The 26,440-nt window shown below is 56.9% G+C and overlaps 1 protein-coding gene across 1 annotated transcript in view; it reads right to left on the bottom strand.

The window, feature by feature from the left end:
- CDH5 (cadherin 5) overlaps nucleotides 1–19,322 on the bottom strand; it is a 32,885-nt gene extending 13,563 nt beyond the window's left edge. Inside the window, exons 1-6 of the mRNA XM_012742663.3 lie at nucleotides 19,238–19,322; nucleotides 8,830–9,048; nucleotides 3,212–3,500; nucleotides 2,320–2,436; nucleotides 1,216–1,380; nucleotides 161–348 (exon numbers count right to left, since the gene is read on the bottom strand). Coding sequence (XP_012598117.2) covers nucleotides 161–348; nucleotides 1,216–1,380; nucleotides 2,320–2,436; nucleotides 3,212–3,500; nucleotides 8,830–9,027 — 957 coding nt within the window. The 5' untranslated portion in view covers nucleotides 9,028–9,048; nucleotides 19,238–19,322. The remainder of the gene's footprint in view (nucleotides 1–160; nucleotides 349–1,215; nucleotides 1,381–2,319; nucleotides 2,437–3,211; nucleotides 3,501–8,829; nucleotides 9,049–19,237) is intronic.
- Between the last annotated feature and the right edge of the window lie 7,118 nt (nucleotides 19,323–26,440).

The following is a 26,440-nucleotide window of genomic DNA, read 5'->3' as shown; positions in this document are numbered from 1 at the left end:
CCAGGTCAGTCACAGACGCCATGAGCATATGACCAGCTCTGAGCTGTCCCATGACATCCTCCTTTGATGGCCTCTGGCCCGGGAGCAGCCACCACGCAGGATCTGCAGGTGCCGAGAGCCCCAAACCCTGTGCCTGCTGTCGCTGCCGCAGCCTACAAACCTTCATGGGCTTAATGATGCCCTCGTTGCGGGCGGGGTTCGTTTCGATGGTGAACGTGTCCCTGTACTCGCCCTGCACGATGCTGTACTTGGTCATGCGGTTCTGGGGCTCGTCTGGGTCCTCCACAAACAGAGAGCCCACGGGGCTGCCCACACGGCTGTCTTCGGGCACGACAAACGTGTACTTGGCTGATGCAAACAGGACACCCCAAAGAGCACTGGGTTAATGAGACAGACAAGACAATTGTCCCCTATGCTGTCCTAACATACAGGAAATGGGCACGATAAGACAAGGATAGCAGTATTAGTGTCCCTGGACTGTGGGTCCCAGGGCAAAGAGGTTCTGCCCTACCTGTCCATTCATGCACCCATCCCTCTATCCATCCAACAAGTGGTTATTGAGCACCTACTGTATGCCAGGCACTTTGCGAGGGGCCCTACCAGTTGATGAGACAGACAAGTCCTGCCTTCAGGGGACTTATGCCATGCACAGCCAGGCCACTTCAGGAGAACTGGCCTGTCCCAGGGGTGGCTGAGCTACTGATTATGGCATCAGCACCGGAGCGTGGGCACAGCCATCTGACTTCCCCTGCAGCCCCACCTGGGGCATGGGAAGGCTCTCATCGGACATCTTTCGGGAGAAGAATCAGTTTGTAGGTGGAGTCAGGGCCCAGCCCTGGCTCTGTGGATATGAGACTTGGCCATGTCCTTGTTCACTGGCTTGTGGGGATTTTCTAGCTGGGGCCTGAGTCTCAGGGCCCGGACCTCCCTGAGCCCATGGGGTCTGGGTGAAACTGCTCCTATGCCACAGTGGGGCTCTGGGCAAGGGGGTGGCACCCAGCAGGGAGTGTGATTTCCCTCTGGCCTGTGGTAGGAGGCAGGAAGGTGGCCTTGGGAATGTGGTACGGGGACGGAAGCAGGGCCTCCTCTCCTGGCACGCAGAGGACTAAGGTCAGGGGAGAGGTGAAGGGATTGGGGGTTCCTCCCCCAGAGCCCTAAGTCACTGAGTCTGAGTACCCCCCCCCCTCATCCCAGGGCCCTAGAGGAGGGGCTCACTCTGGGTGAAGATGGGGAAGTTGTCGTTGACGTCCTTCAGAGTGACCAGCACAGTGGCCGTGCCCGAGTGCCCCCGGAGGCCCTGGGCATCTCGTGCTTCCACCACGATCTCGTACTTGGCCTGCACCTCTCGGTCCAGGTTTTTGGTGGTTGTGAAAATGAGTCCTGTGAAAAGAGTCCCAGCAGGTGTGATATTACTGGGGGAGCTTTTAGAAAATGCTGATGTCTAGGCACTACCCGGAGGGACCCTGACTTCAGAGCTGCTGCCCAGGTGATCCCACTGTGCAGCCAGGGCTGAGAACCATGAGTCTAAAACCCACCACATCCATGGCCTGCACTGCCAGGCCAAAGCAGGCCTAAGTGTTCAGTTCAGTATTAGTCCTAGCCACCTGGAGCATTGTGTTGAGAAAGTGCATGAGTCCATATCCAGGCTCAGAGTGGAAGAGTGCTGTGATGGATTAGTGATGTCTGTCTTGTGCACTGTAGTGTAGTAGTGGTCTCCGTGATACATATTTGCCATCCCTCTGAAAGACAGCATGCCTGGCCTGACCAACTGGACTTCTGTCTTGCTCCCAAGACTCAATCTTTACAGTTTTTGGTTAAGTCATTGAGTGAACAATTATGATGGGTCATACACTCCATACATTATCTAACTTATTATTCAAACTTCACAGCTACCATACAAGATGAATATAAGCATTCCCTCTTTCTAAATAAGGAAACTAAGGGTCACAGAGATTAGTTGACTTGCCCAAGGTCTCCAGAGGGGCTGAGTAGCAGAGCTGGGTTTGGAAACCAGATCTCTCTGAGCCTGTGCCCAAAGCTGCTAACCAGTGTTCTCTGCTGCCTCTTGGTCACTCTTGGATAACGAGATCCTGATTTTGTTCCCAAGACTTGCGTCTGTGTCTTGGGCACCTGTCTGTTCCTTCCTCCCTTGGCCAGCCATCTTATACACGATATGGACTACCTGTATGGGACAGCGTGGTTCAGTGGCGGGTGCCACCTGTCAGACTGGGCTTCCCTTAGTAGTAACATGTGCCTGGAATATCCACTTCCCCCGTCCCTCCAAGTCAGTGCCTGCCCGAGAGGGTTAGTCACACAGACCAGAATTATCGATGGCAAAATGCTCTTCCCCCTTCAGGATCTGGTACATGACTGAGGCATGGTCTGCCACAGTGGGGTCGTCTGCGTCCATCGCTGTCACACGGATGACCGAGGTCCCTGCGGAGAGAGAAGCTCAGGTTGCTGCCTTGTGACTAAAAGGCCCCTCATGCCGTTCCTCAGGCTCTGCTCTGTCCCCACCTCCCCCAGGTCCTGAGGAAGAAAAGGCAGCTGTGTTTTCTGGGGACAAAGTGCTGGCAGCAGTGGGGACCTAGCTGGGTCGAACTTGAAGGGGACAAAGAGAACAGGTGGTTTGTGTTGGGTTGGGGGGAGAAACCGAGGAGAGTAATGGGCTGCCTCTCCCTCTTCTAGAAGGGTGAGAACAAAGGAATGGGAAGGTACCCCAAAGGGGTGGTGTCATGTCTGTTGTCTCCTTGACCTCCCGGGTCCAACACTTAGCGGGAAGGTCTGGTCCCAGGGCCTTGGCTAGACACCCTGCATGGAGGGGCGGAGAGGGAGGCTCCTTTCTGGCGCTCCCTAGAGGCTGGGGGAGGATTGAGGAAGTAGAGTAGTAACTTTCTGAGCCTGGTTGGGGACACACCTTGGGGCCAGGGCTCTGCACCCCACCCCCACTCCTGCATGGCCCCTCTTCTTTCTTCCTGTGCAGAGACTGCACTCTTGGTCCTGAGAGTCAGAGGCAGTGGGGTGGGGTTTGTTCCAAAGAGTAATGAGATACGTGTGTCTCTGATGGCCAGGGCTCGGTCCACGGCTAGGATCAGAGCTCAGTCTATGACGAGTGTCAGAGCTAAAGTAGCTGAAGTGAGAGGTGCCCCCAGGCTGAGCATGAGGGAAGGATGGGGGACAGAGGAGGGGAGGGGACAGACCGGACGCTTACCCACAGCTGACATCTCGGGCACGGATGCGTTGAACAGCCGGTGCGTGAATACAGGCCAGTTGTCGTTCACGTCGTGAACTTTGATGGTGAAGCTGGAAGGAGACTCCAGGTTTCTGTCGGTGTCCTTGTCGACGATGAGGGCGGTGAGTTGGTACTCGGAGATCTTCTCGCGGTCCAGCCTCTCGAAGGCGTACACGTCCCCTGTCTCTGCGTTGACCTGGAACACCTTGCCGACAGAGTCTCCTCTGAGCACGTACTTGGCGTTCCTGCGATTCGCGCTCGACTTGATCTGGGAAAGAAGAGGCGATGCGAGCTGGCCGTGAACAGCGGTGGCCACATGCATGTGTGTGCACGAGAGTGTGCACGTGCATGTGTGTGCACGTGTGTAGGAATGTCTGTGTGCATGTGTGCATGTGTGTAGGTGCATCTGTGTGCATGTTTGCACACATGCATGTGTGTGTGTGGCGCTGGCCAGGGGTCCTAAATGCGACACTGAGGTTTTTTTTTTTTTTTTTTTTTTTGAGACAGAGTCTCGCTTTGTTGCCCAGGCTAGAGTGAGTGCCGTGGCGTCAGCCTAGCTCACAGCAACCTCAAACTCCTGGGCTCAAGCAATCCTGCTGCCTCAGCAGGATTAGTAGCTGTAGTCCCGGGTAGCCAGGACTACAGGCATGCACCACCATGCCTGGCTAATTTTTTCTATATGTATTAGTTGGCCAATTAATTTCTTTCTATTTATAGTAGAGATGGGGTCTCACTCTTGCTCAGGCTGGTTTCGAACTCCTGACCTCGAGCAATCCGCCCGCCTCGGCCTCCCAGAGTATGACACTGAGGTTTTTGACAAGAACCTCTGACTAATCACCAGTGAGTTGTCCTCAGCCAGGTCACTGCAAACACTACACACACACACATACACACACACACACACACACATTGGTGTGACTTGTCTAGCAGTGCCCAAGTATGCCCAGAATGGTGCCAGAACACAGTAAGTCCTTAGAAAACATTTATTGAGGACAAGAATATATTGGTGTCATTGGAAGGCATGGGGTAGGTTTGCCCAGTAGAGGTCACTTAACTTCTCTGAGTTGTAGTTACCTCGTTTGTAAAATGAAAATCATATTGCTTCTGATGTTGCATTGCTCTGATGAGTAGAACAGCACTTTTGGAAATGATTTCCAGGAAACCTTGGCCTCTTTTGCTTTTCCATACAAATATAGGGTCCCTGTCAGTGGTGTGCTGGGGCTGGCGGGTATCAGCTTGGCTTTGGAGAGCCAGCTTGAATTTTTAGGAACATTCGTGAGCTGATTGTTAAACACAGTCATTATTAAAAATTAAATGATATAAACTTACAGTGAAATAAATCATATTAAAAAGGAAGGTAACAAATAATCAGAATTGATCGCTTCCTAATTATTTTGTTATGTTCTTGAGGTTATTTATGTCTATCGTATTAATTTCTATGTGTTGGAAATGCTAAACAATGGTGTGTTCGTGCACATTTCCTCCCAATTAGGCCTTCACCATCATCAGTTGACAGCTCAAAATCAGACACAGTGAGAGTATTTACACCATGGAAATTGGCAAATGCTACAAATCAAGACCTTTTCCTTGGCAGAGCCGGTTGTCAAACAAACATTTATCAGTAAACCACTGGTCTTGGTCAATTTAGTTTTCAATAGGCACATAAAATGTTCTTGGAGATATTCAACACGCAATCCTGACATAAAAGAACTCCAATGAGTTTTATTTAACTCAGGATTTTCCACACTTATTAGACCACTGAATCATTTTTCTTTGTAACAGGTACTGTTAGTGTCCCAAGGAATTAGATTTGGAACATAATATATGTAAAGCATCTTGCACAGAACAGGGCTTTCAATAAATGCTAGTTAGTATTAATAATAGATCCACTATTAAAGTGAAAGGATATTAAGTTAGAATTGCTAAACCAAAGATTTACAGAATCTTTGAAATAGAATATTAGGAACATAAGATAATAGTGTTTCATGCAGGGAAAATGGTACAATAGAATCCAAAGACTAGAATCCAATTCAATTAACAATCAAAATTGGTGCCTACAAGGTGCCAGGCCCCCTGCTAGGAGCAAAGAGACAGCACAGACGCCCTGTGGCTCTCAGGACCTGGGTTCGAATCCCCGAGGACTCTGAGGAGGAAGGGCAACATTGAAAGATCACATGGGGCAAGGGCCTTGCATAAAGACATCTGAGGGGGACTCTTTAGAAAGCTTAGATTCCTCCAAAGAACCGAGAAAGCCTGGGGTCCCAAAAGAGAAGAGGGAGGATCAAGAGGGGTGTGGTCACATCCCTGAGGTCCAGAAAGTGTGCCCGGGGTTTAGTGGCAGTGCAGTCATCGGAGCCCTCAGTGAGCACAGTGACGGGGGTGGTGGCTGAGAAGCCGGATGGCAGAGCGTAGAGAAGAGCCTGGAAGGTGAGGAAGGGGGATGGGGAGGGGTGGGTGGGCAGCAGTGAACAGTGATTAAAGCACCCCAGAGCAGGGCTGGGGTGCGCAGGGGGCAGGGGGTTCAGGAGGAGGTCCCAGGGCCCAGCGTCCAGGATGTATGACAAACACCTGCCCAGTGGGCAAGAATCCATGCCCAGCTCTGTTACCTGTGGCTAGTGGGGACAGTGGGGACCCAAAGAGAAAGGACAGTCTGGGGCGCTGTACAGGTTGCCCAGGGTTAGGACAAGATGGCAGTCTTCAAACTCGGTTCTGGGTGGGTCAGGACCCACGAGAGCAGGGCGGGGGCTTGGAGCAAGGAGCAGGTTAGCTTGGACTTACTTTATCGGAGTTGTGTACACGATTTCATGTGCATAGACGTTTCTGTTTATCTTCTTTCCAATTTTTCTTAGGTAGACTTTATTTTTTAGAACAGTTTCAGATTTCTAGGAAAATTGAGAAGCTAGTACAGGGGTCCGCATGGGCGCTCCCCTTCTCCCCTCATGTCAACATCAGTGTGGTACGTTTGTTATAGTCAGTGGACCAATAGTGACACGTTATTATTAACTAAAGCCCGTGGCTTATGCAACTTTCCTTAGTTTTCACCTACTGTCCTTTTCTAGGGACAGCACATGACATTTAGTCATCACATTTCTTTAAGCTTTTCTCATGGCTGTGGCATTTTCTGGGGATTTCCTTGTTTTCCTTGTTTCCGATGACCTTGATGGTCCTTGAGGAACACCTGCCAGGTGTTTGGTAGGATGCCCCTCTGGGAAGCGTGTGTCACACGTTTCTCTTACGATTAGACTGGGGTTGTGGCTTTCGGGGAGCCTTTTCCGCCCCCTTTTCTGAGACCCCTAGTGACCCATATTTGTATATTCAGAGGCCGCGCAGGGCTGCTGCCATTGTCCATCCAGGTCTGTAAACAAAGGCCCCAGCTTTTGACCTTGATAAACAGAGACTTCCTTTCCTCGGATTACGTCCTCCTCCGGAGCCTGGAGGTGACCTTGGAGCCCCGTTCTTGCCGCTGCCAGGGTGTTCCTTGTTTCTTTCCAGAGTGGGGACCTCGTGGGGCTCCTCTGTCCCTGGCCCCATGCCAGGTGCGGAGCGGACGCTGTTGGCAGGCGATGGCTCTTCCTGCTGCCCGAGACCGTCGAGCGAGCCTTTCGAAAGTCACGCCATCAGGGCTGCGCACCGGGCAGGTGGCCCCTGCTTTCCACGGGCTCCCTCTGACTCACCCAGGACACTTTCCCTGGGTCTACCTGTTCCTTTCAGAGGCTGATTCATGGCATGGGTTATCCCACTGGGTAGGACGTAAGCAGGTTGACGGCATTTCCCTCTATGACACATGTCGTGAATCAGGACCTCCTAGAACTCTGTCCTCATCTCCCCGTGTGACCCTGGGGAAGGGCGTTCCCCTCCGAGTGGCCATTCTTGGGGCATAGTCAGCTGGCTGTGGCCAGCGCTCTGAGCGGAGACCTCTCAGCTGTTCCCACTCCTTCCTTTGGTCCCTGAAGCATTTCTGGTGCCATGGCCAGACGGGGCCTCCCATCAAAGGGTCCTCCCTAGCCTGTTCCTCTTTGATCAGAGAGCACCCCTGTCGCCACCATTTATGAAGTTCTGTGACGTGTGCTGCCCCTCGAGACCAGGGAGGGCAGACTGTTTCTGTAAGGGGCCAGATTGCAAATACTTTTGGCTTGGTGGCCATATGGTCTTTGTCACCACTATTCAACTCTGCCATTGTAGCAAGAAAGCAGCCATGCACCATTTGTAAATGAATGAGGCTGGCTGCGTTCCAATAAAACTTTATTTATAAGAAGACCAGGCCGGGCGCGGTGGCTCACGCCTGTAATCCTAGCTCTTGGGAGGCCGAGGCAGCGGATTGCTCGAGGTCAGGAGTTCGAAACCAGCCTGACCAAGAGCGAGACCCCGTCTCTACTATAAATAGAAAGAAATTAATTGGCCAACTAATATATATAAAAAATTAGCCGGGCATGGTGGTGCATGCCTGTAGTCCCAGCTACTCGGGAGGCTGAGGCAGGAGGATCGCTTGAGCCCAGGAGTTTGAGGTTGCTGTGAGCTAGGCTGACGCCACGGCACTCACTCTAGCCTGGGCAACAAAGTGAGACTCTGTCTCAAAAAAAAAAAAAAAAAAAAAGAAGACCAGGCCATCGGCCAGATTGGGCAAGCAGGGTGGGGAGGGTAGTTTGCCAATCCCTGTGCTAGACCCCCATCGCCATGAGGGTGGGGACTGTGCCTGCTGCTGTTGTCCTTCCAGTGCCCAAGCCAGTGCTTGGGGCTGTCCTCTCTTTCTCCAGTACATTGACCTGTTCTTTGCACCCAATGTTTAGATTCCAATCAGCTGAGTTGGTGGAATTTTAATGCACTCTAAGGAAACTTTCTTCCTCATTGAAAACTCTCAGAAATACGTAGTCCATCTACCTTTCATTGCGAGTGACAGTCCACCACCAGGACCATTCCTTTGGATTAGAGTGGATGGTTTTGACATCGTGACAATTTGACATGTGAGACAATTTAGTAGTCACTCAGACGAGCTCCAAGCTCCAGGAGGATGGGCTCGGGACAGTCACATTTTAAAGGAGGAGGAAGGGAGGGTCAGAGACTCAGGCAGGCTTGGGACAGGCACCTCATTATGGGTGCTCTGGAATTTGGGGAGCCGTGTGGGGTCACAGGGAGCCAGGGAGGGATAGTCTGAGAGAAAGGGGTATTTGAGGAGGTTCCGAGGCCCAGACCGGGGTTGACAACAGTGGCCGGGATGATTCACTTTGTCACTAGCACAATTTTGTCAAAGGCTGCGTGGGCCTTTCCTGATCTCTCAAATGGGAAAATTCATGGCAGCCTTGGCTGGCTCTGCCCTAAGCCCTGAACCCCCAGGCCGGGCTGGGGTGAGCATGGGGTGACCCTTCCGTCAGCCATATCTAGTCCACAGACTAAAGTCTGGGAGAAAATGAGCCATAGTGTTCACCATCGACTCACCACCACCGTCACCTCCACGACCTCTGCCACTGTTGCCATGTCCCCCCTGCCCCCCGCGGCTATCTCTACCCCTACAGCCGCCATAGTACCCATCGCCATCTTTCCCGCCATTGGCACCACCTGCTGTCACCATGGCTTCCCCGGCCCTGGGCTCTGAGCCTTACCTTGCCCACGTAATGGGGCAGGGAGGTGTTTTTCTCTTCATCGATGTGCATCTGGTTCCAGATCCAGTCTCTCTTTTGGCGCCGGTGGGTGGGGTCCCCTTGGGCGGGGGTAGCACCTGCTGCCGCCGCCGCCGCAGCTGCCGCCAGCAGGCCCAGGCAGGCGCCCGAGGTGGCAACCAGCATCATGAGCCCCTGCATCTTCCCGGGGAGGGGACAAGTCTGGGGAGAGAGGCGAGGGGCCCTCAGAGCATGGCGGTCACCGCCCAGGGCGTGGGGGGCGGCTCCCACGGAGCAGGGAGCTCCCTTCTTCTGTTCACTCCTTCATCCTTCACTCTCTCTCTCTGCTGACACCAGCAGAACCAGCCCCTGCTCCTGCCCCTGAATAACTCTGAGTCTGGAAGGGGGAAGACGGTTCCAGAAGAAGTCCTTACACGAGTGTGCTGGGGCGGAAGCAAGTGCAGGGGATATGGGAGCCGGAGGAGGGGCTGCAGGGAAGGCCTGGAGGAGAAGGTGGGGCTGATGCTGATGGCGGCCCCCAAAGACCCGAGCAGTGGGCGCTCAGGTGATCCTCATTGTGCAAATGGGGAAACTGAGGCACAGAGGTGTCAAGTTCCCATTGCAGTGAGTGGTGGGGCTGAGAGTGGAACCCGGGGGTCTGACCTCAGTGGCCAACCTTTATCGAGCCTTTATCATTTGCCTGACACTGTTCCTGGCGCTTTTGCGGTGTTAGTTCATTTAATCCTCCCAATAACCCTCGAGGCTGGTATAACTGTAACCCTCATTTTACAGATGAGCCGAGGAACAGAGAGGTTTGGTGACATTCCTGAGATCACTCAGATTGTAAGTTGCGGATTCGGGATTTGAACCAAGCCTGTGTGGCCCCCAAAGTCCAAGCTCTTTCTTCCAGCCTTCCCCTGTCCCAGCAGCTGCTGTGGGTTAGGGATTTAAAGGCTCCTCTGAACAAATGTGCTCCCCTGGCCAGCCTGAAAGACCCTTTGGCAGCTTTGCATGGATGCTGTCTAAGGAAGGCTCTTAGACAAGCCCAAACGTCTTAACCCGGGGGTCACCCCCTCACCCCAGCTTAGGAGCTGTCACAAGAGCAGGGCTTGAGAGGCTGGGTTCATAGCAATGGCTTCATGAAGCCTCAGTGCACAATGGAAACATGGGTCCTTTTTTAAAAGTTAAGACTTTTTAGGAGACAGAAGAGCATCAAACCAAGCATGGACCCTTTCCTGTGCAGGCCCTGTACGGTTGCACAGGTTGTGCATTCTCAAAAGCATCCCTGCGGGTTAGGGACGTGGGTCACCCAGAGATCAAGGCCTGGCTTCCAGGAACAGTTTTCTCCACTGCCCCACCTGGTGGGTGCAGGCTGTGACCTTGGCCACGGTCATGCCCTCTCAGCCCTGACTCCATCTGTCCACCCCTGCTGGGTCCCTGTGTCACTGACCTGCAGCTCCAGGTGGGGATGGTGGAGGAGAAGAGTGAGTGGGTGGGAGTGGCAGCCACTCAAGCCTGGAAGGAGACAAGGACCCACGGGCTGCTGGATGGGGTGGCCTCCTCCCTCGGCTGTCCCCTGCCCTGGCCTCGGGGATAGGCCAGGCTCTGCACATCACAGGGGGTTTGTAAACTCTAGTAACGTTTCCTCTGAGCCACTGGCGCCAGGCTGGCTTCACTGAGGGCCACGGGTGTGTGCCTGGGGCCAGCTGGGCCTGGCCTGCTGACCTTAGCATCCGGGGCCCCTGCCCTCCAGGCCTCTGCCTCTGACCCGAGAGGAAGTAGACCCCCACGTTGGGTGTGTGTGTACTTCGGGGACGGCCCTGCCACCTCTGGGCCTCAGTTTTCCTCAGCCATAAATGAGGGGGTCAAGCTGGAAGAGATCTGGTGCCCTTCCCTTCTTGGAGGATGTGACAGGCAGGAGGAAGGTGGCGAACAAAGGCTTGGAGGAGGGCAGGGGGGAGGCTGGGAGTCTTGGCCAGGAAGCTGGTCCTGACTTGGGGGAGGTGGCAGGCGGGACCCCTGCCCCACGGCCTGGGCCCTGTGGGCCACTTCCTTCTCTGCCCAGAAAGGAACTGCACGTCTTGGTTCTTTCTTCCTTCCTCAAGTGAGAAGTGACTCAAGGATGATAAAATAAATCGAAGTGAAACCAGAAGCTGAGAGAGGGAGAGTTCTCGGGCCTCTGGGCAGAGTGGGGTGAGAGCCCAAGCACTAGCTGGTAGGTTTTGAGTATCTGCTGTATACAGGCCTCTAAGCTGCACAAGCACGGAGCTGATAGGTTTTGAGTGCCTCCTGTATGCAGGCCTCCATGCTGCACAAGCGTGGAGCTTGTAGGTTTTGAGTGCCTGCTGTATACAGGCCTCCAAGCTGCACAAGCACAAAGTTGGTAGGTTTTGAGTGCCTGCTGTATACAGGCCTCCAAGCTGCGCAAGTGCGGAGCTGGTAGGTTTTGAGTGCCTGCTGTATGCAGGGCTCTATGCTAGGCATTGGGGTACAGCAGGGGGTGAGAGAGACAGGACCTGCCCTTGGGACACGCACACTGCAGTGGGAACAACAGGAAACTGAGTAAAGGAGGAAAAACATCAGCTAATGATCCCAGAGGGGCTCAGGGAATTGTAAGGGGGCATGTGACAGAGGGTGAGGGAGCAGCTGAGACTGTGATGAAACCAAACATGCACCAATCCCGGAGGACATGCTGGGTCTACCCACTGACGGTCTAGTTTCCACTCTTGTCCCTTAACACTCCATCATTGAGGGGTTTGCAAGTTATTCTCTTTGCCCTCCCCACCCTGCCAGACCTGCTCCCCCTGCCCCGCCCTCTGCTCTGCATCAGGGGGACTGTCCCCGGCCTCCTGGCCCTGGCTCTGGCTGTGTTTGGCCAGTAGGGGCCCCAGCAGGGGTGCGGAGGGAGGGAGGAGAGAAGTGAGGGTCTTTCTTTCCTGCTGCTGTCTGCTCGGGCTGGGCTCATGTTTTTTGCTGCAGTTACATCTTTCCAAGGTGACAGTGTCTCACCGGCTGTAGTTCTGCCCCTCTGTAGTTCTGTCCCTCCCTAGGTCTGGGAACGCCCGCCTTTTTGTCCCTTTGGTGGCCGTGGGGCAGTAACCGCTTCCTACCACCCATTTAACCAAGCTTATCTCTCTGTAAGCTGCCCCTTCATAAAGTCTCCTGCTGGGACTCATTCTGATGCCGGGGACAGGAACGGGGCTGTTTGGATGGGGACCTAGATCTGACAGCAGCCATCAACCGAACGAGGAAATATAGTCACGTGCCACATAACAACGTTCTGGTCTGTGATGGACCATGTATACGACAGATGGAGCTGAAAATTCCTATCACCTAATGACGCTGCCGTTGTCGTGACATCGTAGCAAATGCATGACTCTCCTGTTTGTGGTGACACTTGTGTAAACAAACCTACTTTATGAACTTTATAAAGTAGAAAAGTCACAGTAAGCTAAGGCTAATTTATTTATTTATTTTTGAGGCAGAGTCTCACTCCGTTGCCCAGGCTGGAGTGCTGTGGCATCAGCCTAGCGCACAGCAGCCTCAAACTCCTAGGTTCAAGCGATCCTCCTGCCCCAGCCTCCCGAGTAGCTGGGACTACAGGCATGAGCCACCACACCTGGCTAATTTTTTTCTATATATTTTTAGTTGGCCAATTAATTTCTTTCTATTTTTTTAGTAGAGACAGGGTGCTAGGATTACAGGCGTGAGCCACCGCACCTGGCCCCTACTTTGAAAGAAAGCAAAATATTTTAAAATAAATTTAGTGTGGCTTAAGCCGGGGAGCAGTGGGCTGTGCCGTGTAGATGAGGTGTGTGGTAGGCTGTGCCATCTAGGTTGGTTTGTGTGTGTACATACTATGATGCTTGCAAAACAACAACAACATGGCATTTCTCAGACTGTATCCCTGAGATGCGTGACTGTAACTACACCAGCCTTCAATAAAGCAGAGCCCACCGGTCACAGGCTGACCACGTGGTGACAGGGACATTAACCCCTTGGCGGGCTTTGGCTGGCCCCACGTACAGAGTGTTCTCGGATCATGCAGAAAAGCCCCTGGATTCTGTTCTGTGTCTAGTGGAGGCCCTGCCACGACCCCTTGGCACACACGTGTCACCTTCAAGCTCCCGTCCTCTGACGGGACAGCTGCTGGCTCTTGTAGTCACCCCTCATCGCCAGTGTGTCATTTGCTAGGGCGGGGGCGGGGGAGGTCTGCGTGCTCAGCTCTCATCAGTCAGCTGTGAGTGAGGAGGGGGGGGGACCTGGGAGATGGGGGTCGCATAACCCGCTCTCCACGCCCATGCCGGAGCCCTGAGCACTCTCCCAAGACGGCTCTTTCTTGCCTGGGGTGGTGGAGGGGGGCCGACATCCCTGAGCACCCTCTCTGAGGCCCGAGTTATTTCACTTAAACCTTGCAATGAACCCTGCAAGGTAATCCGCCTTTGCAGGTGAGGAAACAGATGCTCAGAGAGGTGGAGTGAGTCGTTCCAAGTCACACAGCAACAAGAGCCAGGGCTGGACTTTAGGCTGCCTTTCACCCAAAATAGTGCTTTTTGCACCATGCCACCTCCTCTTTCTCTCTTAGAGGTGACATTCACATGTAATAGTAATAACAATAAACTATTCTCAGTGCTTGGCTTTCATAGCTACCACCTCATTTAATTTTTTATACTAGCCCCAGGATTATCATACCCATTTCACAGATGAGGAAACTGAGGCTCTGAGACAAACAACTCATAAATGGTAAATCTGGAACTCTCGCCTAGATCTATTTTTTTTCTAAATTTTGGGCTCCTTCACTCGATCTCAGAGGGACCGGTGGGACTTTTCTATTTGAAAAGCCATGTTCATTGGTGCCTTTTGCCTTTTGTGTTAGAAATCTGGCCACCAAAATGGGGGTTGAGGGGAGGGGTTTTGTCAGACAATGGTTCCTCCTCCTCCTGCAGATGGAGAGGAAGTCGGGGCGGGCAAGGCCGCCAGGGCCACAGCTGGAAACAGAATTTCCCTTGCCCGCAGCCTCTGGAGCTACTGTCAAAGCCCCGAATTATCGGAGGGACTCAGGCTGTCGCTGGGTAGATTTGGGGCACCACAGACATTCAGATTCTGGAAGTGATTTCCGTTGTTTGGAAATTCCCATCTGAGCAGCCCAGGAACTCGCCTGACCACAGTGACGATCGATGATCGGGGAGGGGACATTCTGGCCGCTCAGGTGTGGGTGCTGGGTATGCAGAGCCAGGTGCCCGCCTGTGTCCCTGTCACCCAGCATGCTTGACCATGCTCCTGTCCCTGGAGCCTCGTTAGAGGCTTTGGGGGCAGTTCCAAATGGACGAGGGTGGGCCCTTGGTGGCCTCGGTCAGTCTGAAAGGGTCTGGAGGACCCCAAATTAGAGGACAGCATGGCCCAAAACCAGCAGGCGTGGGGCCCAGGATAAGGAGCAGGGCAGCCTCAGAGAACCAGGAACAGCTGGGCTCACCCATGCCCAGAGGGAGGTCGGAGCCCAGAGCCTCCCGGGTCTGGGTCTGTATCTATAGTGACTGAGGCCACTGGGGTCAAGCCCAGACATCAGGCCCAGGCATGTGGACTGAGCCATCTGGGCAGCCTGAGACCAGGACAGGGGGCCTGTGGCTTTTTCTGATCCTCTCCAGTCACCTGTTTGCATCCCCGAGTGCCTGGTGAGCCTGCAAGTGACATGGACGCTCTGGGAAGCTCCCCACCCCCACCAGGCTTGGTCACACCCTCCCTGCCTGTGCACTTGCTGTCCTCCCTCCTCGCCTGGTCTCGGTCACTCGAGCAGGCACTGCTTGCTCGGCAGCTCTCATCAGCGGTGAGTCCTGCCTCTCTCACTGACTCAGTGCTCCCTTTGGTCCCTTTCCCTTTGTGGGCAGCCAGGTGTCTCTGGTCTCTGGGGTTTGACCTGGAAGGGGCCGTGAGGTCGGCCGAGCTCCGTGTTCTCTAAATTACAGTGTCCGAAGGAGGGGCTGGGGCACACCGGCAGTGAGGGGGGAGGGGCTGGACCTCCTCCTCTTGGACTCCCTGGGACCCCAGCTTTGCAGCTAAATGGACTGTAGCAAGTCTGGACCCTGCTGGGGGCCCCTCAGTGGGGCAGCCCTGCAAATGCCCCTGGGTGGCCCTGCCCCTGACCACCAGACCCTGCCCGGGGCCCTCCCGAAGCCTGGGGTTCCAAGGCCAAGTGTGGCTTTGGGGGGGTGAGTTACTGAACAGGCTGGAGGGCCTGGGGGGTGGGGTAGAGGAAGGCTCCAGGTCAGGGATACACATACGGCATCTTCAGGCCACACGGACCCCAGTGCAGTCACAAAGTACGCACCCCGTCCCCGTGCCCTGCCCACGCCAATCCCGAAGGGCTCCTCCGGGCAGGGCTGGCCACTCCGCTCCCCCCGGCTCACCCGCCTTCAGCTAGGACGAGATCTGGCAGCTGAGCTCAGCTCCAGGGAAAGCCTCAGAGTGTGGTCGGCACGCTCAGTCCCAGCCCAGCCTCCCGCAGGCCCTGGACTCCAGCCCAGAGGCCCCGGGTCAGGGATGAGGGCAGGGCGGTGGGAGGAGGTGGCCCAGGGGGTGTGTCTGCCGAGGGGAGCGCAGGGGCTCAGCTCCATGTGTGGCCCCGGGCAGCGCTCCCTGCCCCCACGCCTTGCGTCTCAGGCTAGAACAAGGTGGGGGGACCCCACGATCCCCAAACTCCTCCAGGGACTCCCAAATCGGGCCTTGGAAGCCACAGACATGGTGGGTGATGAAGGGTGAGGCCCCGGGGGTCTCACAGATGGGGTTTGGCCAGGCAGCTATGAGTTGGTTCCTTGGTGCTTTCTCCCGGCTTGTGGCTCAGTTCAGCCCCGGGACCTGGTCCAGGGCCCAGCACGGTGCACCCCTGCCCATCCCGCCACCTCTCCTCCCCTCCACCTTCCTGCCCTTCTAGCTGTGAGGAGAACTAGAAGTTTCTGAAATGCACAAAGCTCTTCCTCTCACCAGCAGGCTTTTTGCACAGGCTGTTCCCTCTGCTGGGAATGCCTTTCCTTGCTGTGCTCCCTGGGTGAACACTTCGATTCTTTTCAAGCCCCAGGCCACCTCTGCCACAGGTCTTCTGATGCCACCAGCCCCCATCACAGCCTCTGCCTCCCTCCCTGAGTGTTTCTGTCCACGCAGGTTCTGAGCCTGAGTCTCCGCTCCTGCCAGCATGCAGGTGCATGAACTCACGGCCCCAGACCTGGTGGGGGGTCAAAGCCCCCACTGCTGCCTGTCAGCCTGGCCCTGTCTCCAGTCCTGGTCTTGCCACTTGTTCCCTCCCCACTCACAGATTAGATTACAATCTAATCTGTACATTTGCAGACAACACCTAGGGTGGCCAATCGTTGGTATAACCCAAAGAAGCTGCTCCCCATCCCCAAATAGCTCCTCGGTGATCTTTCATACTCTCAGACCTGCCACCTTTAGGATTTTGATCCCTTGGGGACAACAAGTTTATCTTCCTCAAGAGTCCCCAGAATGTACCCCTAAGCAGAAGAGCTCTTAAAGCAGGGCTGGCAAATCAGAACTGATGGGCTGCCACTCGCCCCTTCCCACACCCATGGCAGACATCACTAATCAACCACAGTGTTCATTCTCACTGAACCTGAACTCAGCCCTTGAATACTCAATGCAGTCTTTGAGATAGAGGCTACCAGTTGAGCAGACCAAGTTTTTGATGCAAAACAAATCTGTGCTGGGTCCTCTGGGTCACAGCTTCTGATGGGACAGTGCCAGACTTCAAGGGAGCCTCTTCCAGCCCCCTCTGGGCTTCCTGACTTTGGGACTGTGGGGCAGTGGGAGCAGCAGGAGGAGTCCCATGCGCCTGCCTATCTGAACCTGCCCAGCTGCCCAGGAGCGCTGCGGCCTTGGGTCCGTCCCTTGCTCTCTGAACCTCAGCTTTGGAGGTGACAGCAGCTCATTCTCTGCTTCTCTGCGCTGGGGGATTAAATGAGATCGTGGAGGCACCGCTGGCACACAGTAGGTGCTCAGTAAGCATGTGGGTGTCTTGACTCCCATCCACCCACCCGCTCCAGCCTGGCAGCTGTGGCTTCCACTGGCCGACTCACACCTGACCTCACTTCCCGGCGGGCCCTGGGCCCACCTCCCAGCACCACGCTCTCTCCAAAAGGAAATCTCATTCGCCGCCTGCCCGGCCCTGCCCCGCTCGTCCCACTCCCTCCTCCTCCCAGTGTCTGTATCCGCCAGGATGTGACCCTTGAGCTGGGGCCCAAGGCAGACAACCTAGAGGTCCCTGAATGAGCTTAGGGACCATCCCCTGCCCGGGAGAGACGGGTAGACTGAGGCGTCCCTCCAGGAAGCCATCTGTGAGTATCCACCCGAGCCAGCTTGAACCTGGACCAGGACGGGCTTTTCAGTAGCTCCTCAGCCAGAAGTCAAGCTCCTGAGTGCAGGACCCGTTTTCTAGAACATTCCTTCCCCAGGATCACTGGGCTCCTGGCTTGTCCTTGTGCCTGCCTCTGTGGCCTGGGCTGCCCGACTTCTCCCCTCTCTGAGCTTCCCTTCGGAATGTGGCTCACGGGCTGCGGGGTCAGAAGGGGACAGCCTCACTCACGTCCTGCTTCCACCTTGGACTCGCCCAGTGACCTCAGACTGGCCGCTCAGCCTCTCTCAGCCTTGGTGGCTGCATCTGTCAAATGGGAATTCTTGTAATAGTGTCAGGATGCCCGGGGAGGGGGGTGCAGAGAGGTGATGGAGGTTACAGGAATGGGTCCGTGTGGGCATAGGGCCCCAAGCTTTTCCCTGGGACGGTGGCCACCATGTCCACTGAGTGTCCCTGAGGCAGCAGTGGGGCTGTGAGTCATCCAACTTTGGGAGAAAATAAGTGGCCCCTCTGGCTTCCTGCCCCCACGTCCGGCCCTTGTTCGGCAGCACAATAGTCCGGGCTGAGACTGCAGGGCGGGCAGCTTAACCCCTTCAAGGCCTGTCGATACCTCCCCTGCCCCCCCCCACAATAAGCCGGAAGTGACAGGGCTGCCCCGGGGGGGCTCAGCAGCTCCTTATGAGGTCACCTGCTACCCTCCACCTGAGTCGCATGGCTCCCAACCACCTGAGGATCGTCCTGGTCCTGGCTCGGGTGGCCTGCAGCGTCACCCTCTGCTCTGAAGAGCCCTCTAGCCACACCGGCCTTCCCTGGTCTGGGCATACAGTCGGCGCTCACAGGTGATCGCCAAAGGAAGAGCAGGGTCCTCTCCCTTGCACCCCTCCCACGCCGCTGCTGGGCTCCTGACCCCGTGACTCGGGGCCAAAACCTTCATGACGTTCATAGCCACCGTCAGGTCTGGGGTAGCAGGTAGATTCAGCCACCATTCCTTAAAGATCCCCTGCTACGAGCCCTTCCCAGGGCCAGGGACGCAGGTCACCGCACGTAATTGACTGAGGAAGAGACTGTTTCCACATTTCACAGACGAGAGACCTGAGACCTCTAAAATGTGTGGAAAGAGCCTGGGCTTTGCAGGTGAGATCCCGGTTCGAATCCCCACGCAGCCTCTTTGTTTTCCAGCTCTCAGCGGCCTCCGCTGAGGTAGGAGGAAAGAGTATATCTACCTCATGGGGCTGTTGATAGTAAAATAATGAGCCCCTGTTGTCTGTAGTTCCCGTAGTGAACTGCACAAAGAATCACTGTCCCCATTGTTCAGACAAACAAACTGAGGTTGGGGAGTTTGGGTAACTTTCCCACGGTCACACCACAGCGAATGGGAGAGCTGGGATCTGCACCCAGGGTCTCCAAGCCAGGCTCTCCCCCAGACCTCCCGCCTCCAGGGCCTCCTGGGGGGCTTCCCTGGGCTATGAGGGCTTCGGGGCCTTTGGGTGTCGCGGGGAGAAAGCATGGGCTGCTTTCCCAGCTAGAGCGCCCTGGGCACACGCTGGCGCTATGGCGTCTGGGGCAGGGGAGGGGCGAGATTTCCCAGGCAGGGCCTCAGTGCCCAGAGCCAAGCCTCCGCTTGCCTGTCCTGAAAATGGGGGCGCTGGCAGGCAGAGAGGGGCCGAGGCTCAGGGCTCCCAACACGGGGGGTTGTGGGCAGGGGTGAGGCGGTGATGTCGGGGCTTGGTAAGTCCTCTCCCACAGGGGAAACCAAGGCCCAGGGGCCAGGCCTCTGCCCTGGCGTGCTGCCGACTGGGGCAGACTCCTGCGCTCTGGCCAGCGGGCCCTGGGTCACCCTGAGCTGGAGAGCCCACCCGGGGGAGAGCAGAGCCCTCACCCCTTCCCCCAGCCCTGGGATGCCCACGTGTGTCACCGCGGGTGCACCTTCCCCGGCCCTGCATGAGCCGGAGGAGACCCAGTCTGCCCTGGAGGACCTGCTCTCCCAGGACCCGACGGTGACAGTTCTACAGATGGGGAAGCCAAGGACCCTCCCGGGTAAGCCCCACTCACTGCGCCCGCGGGCTGGGGCGTCTCCTTTCCGTCCGTCCGTCCGGGCCGAGTGCAGTGTGGACTCTGAGGAGTGGCGACCCGCCTCTCGAGGGGAGCCACACCCCGACGGCGAGGGAGGCCTGGCCGCAGCCCCTCCAGGTTTTCCAGCTGGCCCCGGCCCACTTCCCCCGGGATGGTTTCCTGTTATTGTTCCTTTGTGAGGGCCGGGCTGGCCGCAGATAGGCAGGCCCCACGGTGGGCGGCAGCCGCGGCCCAGGCAGGCCGTCCTCATGGAGGCCGGGCCCTGACCCCGGCCCGGGACGCCCGGCTCACACCCCAGCTCCAGGCCGAGGCTCGGGGGCCCTGAGCCCGGCACCTGCCGAGGGCCTGCTGTGGGACCCCAGGCCCTCGATGTCACATCTAACCCTCCTTGGGGGCCCAAAGGCAGGTGTCCTCACCCCCGTCTAACAGCCCGGGAAGCGGAGGTCACGGGGGTAGGGTGCTGGTCCACCCAGCCATGGTGCCACTGAGCCAGAAATCCCGCTGGGTCAGCCTCGCCCAGAGTGGATCTTCCACGGTGACCCTGTGACATCCTTGGGGGCACAGGCTTTGAAGGTGATGGGGAGGCTTCGTGAGCCTTGGGGGTGTGTTGGGTGGCAGATGGGGGACAGACAGCACCTCCTGGCTCTCCCAGGTGGGGGTGGGCCTGGGCTCCAGCTCTAAGGCACCAACTTGGGTCTGTGGCAGCCACTGGGGTTTCGGGATTTTGGGTGGAGTCAAGTGACCTGGCTCTGCTTCTGATGTGACCGTGGGCCAGTCCTGTCCCCATGGAGCCTCAGTTTCCTAGTCTGTAAAATGGGGATAATCTTAGCCTCAGCCACAGAAGGCTCTTGACATAAGCAAGAATGAAAGAGGGGCTTGGAAGACCGTGAAGCTCAAGGCCGGACCTGAGCCGGTCAGGACTAAGAGGCGGGGAGGGGAGGGCTGAGAGCCACAGGCGGGGCTTTCCGCAACCTGCAGGTCCCTGGGCCCCGTCCCAGACCAGCCAATTTGGAACCTCCCAGGGCAGGCGCCAGGGACCTGTGCTCTGAAGAGCTGCCCCTGCGTTCCCATAGCAGAGTGGCTCAGAGTCCTGAGCTTGTTCCACTCTACGGCTGGGCACACCGAGACCCTGTTAGGGACAGGGCCCAGCCCAGGGACACTCAGTCGGTGCGTGAGATGGGGAATGGGGGTGAAGGGGTATTTTGTTGCCGGGGGGAGTCGATGAAGATTTCTCTGTTTCAGGGAGGTTGGGTTCGAGCTGCCCGTTAGACACCCACATGGTGACGGCAGGTCAGGGGTGGGATACGGGGCTGAGTCCGCTCTGGGCATGGGGCTCGGAAGCCCTGAGATTACAGCGGGCACCTGAGGCCGTGGGAGTGGACGAGCTTGCAGGGAGAGAGGCCCCAGGCCCGCTGACATCCGTGGGTCCTTTAGAAGAGGGACCAGCGAGGAAGGAGGGAGGCCAGGAGAGGACAGGGGAGGGGTCAGCCTGGGTCAGGAGAGGGCAGAGACTTGACTGCCGGATTTGGAAGATGAGGTCGTCCCCGACTGTGACCAGAGCAAGTTAAACCAAAAGGAGGAGACAGGACAGATGGGAGGGGCCCGAGGAGGGTGCACGGGGAAGGAGAGTCACGTGCGGTTGTGGCTCCTTCCCCAAGACTTGCAGCAAGCGGAGAGGCGGGAGGGTTTTTAGAGCTGTGGCTGCGTGCTGTGTCCCCAGGGAGCGTCCCGCAGACAGGGAAGGCAGATGGTGCCGGGCTGAGAAGAGTGACCTGCTGGAAGGAGAACAGTCCTCGGGGCGGGATTCTGGACGGGGTCCAGCACATGCAATCACCGTTCGTGGAATGAACAAACAACAGCTCAGCGTTTCCTTCTCCAGTGGGATGAACTCTGTCTTCTCCCGGAGGGTGGGCTGGCCGCAGAGGGGCCGGGACGGGCCAGCGCCCCGTCCCCTGCGTCCCAGCCTGCTGTATCCTTGCCACGCCTGTGCCGACTGCCTGCCCCCATGGTCTCCGTGCCCGTGGGGACATGCCACCCTGAGCATCGCTTCCTGCCAGGTCTCAGACTCGGGGCTGGTGGCAGGTGGGGACAGGGCCTGTCCTGGCACCATCTGCTGGTCTCTTTTGTACTCCCAGTGCATGAGAAAGTGCACGAAGAAGTCCTGCCCTGAAAACTGCTGTGCCATCTTTATGTGTCGCCCATAAACAAGGGAAGGGTCCGCCAGGCACCCGCCTGGTCCCCGGGATAGCAGAGCAGTTCCCACTGCAGGAGGGGGCGCTAGTGCCCCCTGGGGCTCCCTGGGGACCTCCCTGGGCAGTGCCCAATTTCTGGCACTGCCCAGCCCTGCTCCAGCCCCGCTGGAGGCAAAGGTGGTAACAGGAGGGCACAAGGTCAGGAAGTGCCATCGGGAGCCAGTAGTGGACCAGCAGGAAGTGGGACGATCTGCGAGGCCAGATAGCAGCGAGGAGGAAGCAACAGTGGAAGCCGTGGTGGGCGGGGGTACCACAGCGAGCCCCGGGACGCCCACCCAGCCTCTGCCAGGATGGCAGGGAGCCCTGCTGGGAGAGGTACTGGCATGGGGGTTGCAGACCCCGGATCAGATCCTGGCTGGCCAGTTGCTACCTGCATGACCCGGGGACAGCCACATGCCTCTCCGAGCCTCCCTCTTTCCTCACTTGTGAAATGGGTTACCCGGTGGGACTTTGCAGGGCTGCTGGGAAGATCCAGTGAGGCAATGGGATTAGATGACAGTACCCACAAGCCTTATTGAGTACGTGTTTCTCAAAGTGTGGACTTTGAGCCATCTGCCCCAGGATCTCTTGGGGTGGGTGTTGCAAATGCAGATTCCTGGGCCCCACCCCCAGCCAGTGGGGTCCGAATGGCTGGCGATGGAACCCCCAAGACTGACATGTGTGCAGCCCCCCAGGCGATGTGTTTGCACACTCATGTCTGAGGACCACAGCCTCCGTGTGTGCTGGCAGCACGCTGAGCTCTCACGGGACTCTTCAGTCGACCCTCGGGACAACCACGGGAGATGGCGCTATTGCTAGTCCCATTGCACAGACGGGAAAACAGAGGCTGGGGGTTAAGTGCTCCCTGAGATCACATAGCCTGTCGATGGCAGAATAGAAATTCTCACCCAGGCCCTCAGAGCGCCGAGGAGAGGAGGGGGCAGGGAGATGATGCGTTGGCTTCAGCAGAGGTGGAGAGGTGGTTGGTGCCCAGCCTGTTCTGCTTACTGCATTTCCTTCTCTGTCCCCAGTCGCCTGCTTGCAGAGACCCATTAGCCTTTTCCACCCAGATCTCACCTCCTCTGTGCTCCCGGAGCACTTTAAACAGAGTCCACCTCCCCTTCCCCACCCAGATCGTGTCTCATTTGGGTACTGGTCCCTGGCGCCCGGCACACGGTGAGCTCTCCCTAAATGTGGACTTGAAACCGTGTGCTTCTTGGAACCAGCAGTCAGCCCACTGCGGGCCAGATCTGTGGCTTCCTCAGGGCTCCCCTGGGGGTGCAGGGCTCTTCCCCTCTGTGCTGGATGCCCCCTGCCTCTCTGCAGAGATCTGGGGTCCCCGTGACCCCTCCCCATCCCCCCTGCTTCTTCCCTTCCTCTGCTTCCCTCCCCAGCAAGTGTCGTATTTGCATTCTTTCTTTCTTATCTGGGGTTCTGTGTCTGCTGTGGGCTGAGCCCCAGCTACTCCCGCTTGTCCGAGTTGAGTCTCGCTGCACAGTTGAGGAATGCAGTTAGATTTGCCTGTGAGGAAGCATCTGGAATTCACTCCACGGCTCTGTCGGTAGCTTGACTGGGCTGCTGAAGAATCTTCCTCTCCTTTCTCTTTTCTCCAGACGATTGCTCCAGAGACACGAGGCTGCTGCATTTGTGGCCCCCTGAGGAGCCAGGGTATGGAGGTTCAGAATGTCCTGGGGCCGGAGGGTGTCAAGGGGCCCAGCTGAGCGTTTTGCCTTCACGGACAGGGGACAGGCTGATGGGCTTGGTGAGCTGGCTGGGCTGGAGACGGGGGCAGGCCGAGCTTCAAGGAAAAAAATATTAATAGAATAGGGTAGATTTGGGGGAGTCTGGGGGGGTTCAGAGGGGAGGGAGAGCAGGAAGGAGGAGGAGCAGGGAGGGGTCTGGCCTGCAGATGTGGTCCCACAGAGAACAGGGGTGTTTGATGGGGGCTACAGGTGGGCCAGGCTCACCTTGGTGCCCAGACCTGAGCTCGGGGCGGGCACAGCGCAGGGGAGAAGGGCCCACGTTTTGAATGAACGAATGCGCGCATGCGTGCACGGATCAATCAACGGGCGGATGACCACTGGCATTGGGAGGCGGACGCGGGGTGGGGGCTGGGTGCACACCTGGGTTCCTGTGGTATGTTCTCGTGTTCGGTGCAGGGCGGATCCTTTCTCTATGGCTTCAGGGAGGCACCAGATCAATCAACTGGACAGTCTCTCAGCCCAGGTGGGTACCAAGCTCTGTGCCAGGCTGGGGGTGGGAGTTCAGGGAAATAAAAGAGACAGTCCCTTGATAAGCTCCGAGACTGGGGTGGAGTTAATTAGAGTCACCAACAGGACCATGAACTGAGCACCCACTATGTGTCTTCCCTGTGTCAGGCTCAATATCTTATTTCTTTTTTTCTTTTTTTGAGACAGAGTCTCACTCTGTTGCCCAGGCTAGAGTGCTGTGGCATCAGCCTAGCTCACAGCAACCTCACACTCCTGGGCTCAAGTGATCCTTCTGCCTCAGCCTCCTGAGTAGCTGGAACTACAGGCATGCACCACCATGCCTGGCTAATTTTTTCTATTTTTGGTAGAGACAGGTTCTCACTCTTGCTTAGGCTGATCTCGAACTCCTGAGCTCAAAGGATCTGCCTGCCTGGGCCTCCCAGAGTGCTAGGATTGCAGGCGTGAGCCACCGCGCCCGGCCCAGTATCTTATTTCTAATATCCACAGTGGCCTTGGGAGGGGGGTGTGGATCTGCTCATTTCATAGCATTAGGTGACTAGCCCAGCGTGGCACTGCCGGGTTCAAACCAGGCTTGGCGTGTCTGCCGAGCCTTGCCGAACACTCTGGATCCAATGTGAGATTGAGCTGCTCCCATGTTCTGCCTCCAAGCCTTTGCTCATGCTCTCCTTGCCACCTAGGAGGCTCATTCCTTCTTCCCTCTCCCAGCCTAAATTCTCCCAGCACGTCAGTGCCCAACTCAAACACGCACCCCTCCCTCCAGCCTTCCTGGCTTCCATTCTGGAAAGCATCTTGTCTCCATGCCACGCGCCGTCTGTCCACCCCGCCTGCACCCCACTCGTCAGTTTCAAAGCCTGTTGGGCCCTTCCCCCATTTTCTCATGTAATGATGCCTCGCAACGGCCTCGACGGACACAAATACTATTTGTATTCCTATTTCCCTGATGACGGAGCAGAGGCTCAGAGAGGCCGAGTAACTTGCCCAGGGCCACACAGCTTCTGAGTAGCAAAGCCAGGATTTCAACCCTCACGTTCCTGTTACGAGTTTAATGCCCCCCTGAACAACATCATCCTTCTTCTGACAACCCGTCGTTGTTTACCAATGTTGGATGCCCATTTATTATTAAAAATACGCACTCGATGCCCAGGCTTTGCCTGGCCCTGTGCTAGACACAGGGGACACCCCGGCCTCTCTTTGGCCAGGAAAGGACCGGCCGAACGGGGACTGACTTCCCGACAGCCAGAACAATACCCCATCCGCAGCCCCTGGGAGGGAGGCGGAGGCCGCTCAGAACACTTTCCCAGATGTTTCTCACTTTTCTTTCACAGCATCCTGGAAGGCTGTAGGAACATGGTGCTCCAAGGGGCTGAGGGAAAGTGGTGTCCTGCGGTCACACGCTGGGGCACGTCTGCCACGTACAGTGTGGCTGATCCCGGACCAGCCACGTAGCCTTTGTGCCTTAGTTTTCCCTTCTGTAAAATGGGAGCGATCATATGCCTTCCTCATGGGGTCACGGGAAGGACTGATGGAGAAGATTGATGTAAAGCATCTGGAATGGTCTCTGGTATACAGTAGGTGCTCAATAAATGTTCGTCATGCCAGCGATGGGCAGAGAGGTTAATGGTGGGGGCGCCCGCGAGTGTGTGAGGACGCGCGTGCACGCATGTGAGGGTGTTAGCACGGGCCCGGCGTGTGCACGGCGCTTGCTGGGTCAACCGTGTGGCTATCAACGAATGCGCAGGGACAGGCATGGAGCGCGCAAGGCATCCGCGTGGGTGGTGGCCGCGTGTGCTGTCACCCCCATTTGTGGATCATGAGTGGGCTGAGGGGTGCATGCAGCCAGGCCAGCGGAGGGCCATGCTTTGGGCAGTGTCTTCCTCCTCCTCCACTGTCTGGCCTGTCACCGGCCTGTGTCACCCCACTGTCCAAGCCTTCTGGGCCCCCTGTTTCCTGCAGAGGCCCCGGGCGGGCAGGGCCTCACTCAGCGTGGCCCAGCGAGCCGGTGCGGGAGGTAAGATGGGACCCAGGGCCCTGCCCCGCCGTCTGGAGGGCAGGCCTGAGTCTGGCAGAAACCTTGTCCAGAGGAAGCCAGGACTTCCTGTCTCCCTGCCCCACATTCCTCGCGCCCTCCGTCAAAGCGTCCTGGAGAACAATGGGTCAGAGGCTTCGCCATCTGCAGGGCAGGAAGGTGGGTCAGGGCCCCGTCTGTCCCGCCTGTTGGTGGGAGCAAACAGACATGGCTCCGGCACCAGCCCTGGGCTCGGCAGAGTGGCCGCAAGCCCGGATCCAGGCAGGGCTAGCTCGCCAGCCTCCTGCCTGTCCGGGTCTCTTCCCCGGGGCACTGTACGCCCCCCCAGTGCTCCTGTCCCTGTGGCCCCAGGCGGGTCTTCTGGGCCAAATCCAGCGAGACCTAGTCCTGGGGAAGGAAGCTGCTAGGAAGAAGCTAAGGTAGATTGGAGGGGACTGATCGCACAGTCCCTCCGGTAGAGGTCTTGCAGCCGTACCCACCCTTCGTGCCACTAAGAACCAAGAGGGAAATGAGGGAGGGTCTGACCCAGCAGAAGAAATCCTTCCAACTCCTGTGCTAAAGCTCCACACTTCTGCGGTGTCTCCTAGCCTGTTAATTCTTAGTTTACACACAGGTCTAACAAGCCTGGTTCTCCAGGGCAGAGGGGCACCGTGGTAAGAGCAGCGGGCTGGGCCGGATGTCCTGGTTCTGATTT

The sequence above is a fragment of the Microcebus murinus genome, chromosome 20, assembly GCF_040939455.1.
Source record: "Microcebus murinus isolate Inina chromosome 20, M.murinus_Inina_mat1.0, whole genome shotgun sequence".
NCBI classification, from domain to species: domain Eukaryota; kingdom Metazoa; phylum Chordata; class Mammalia; order Primates; family Cheirogaleidae; genus Microcebus; species Microcebus murinus.
This window is presented reverse-complemented; position numbering and strand designations above follow the sequence as displayed.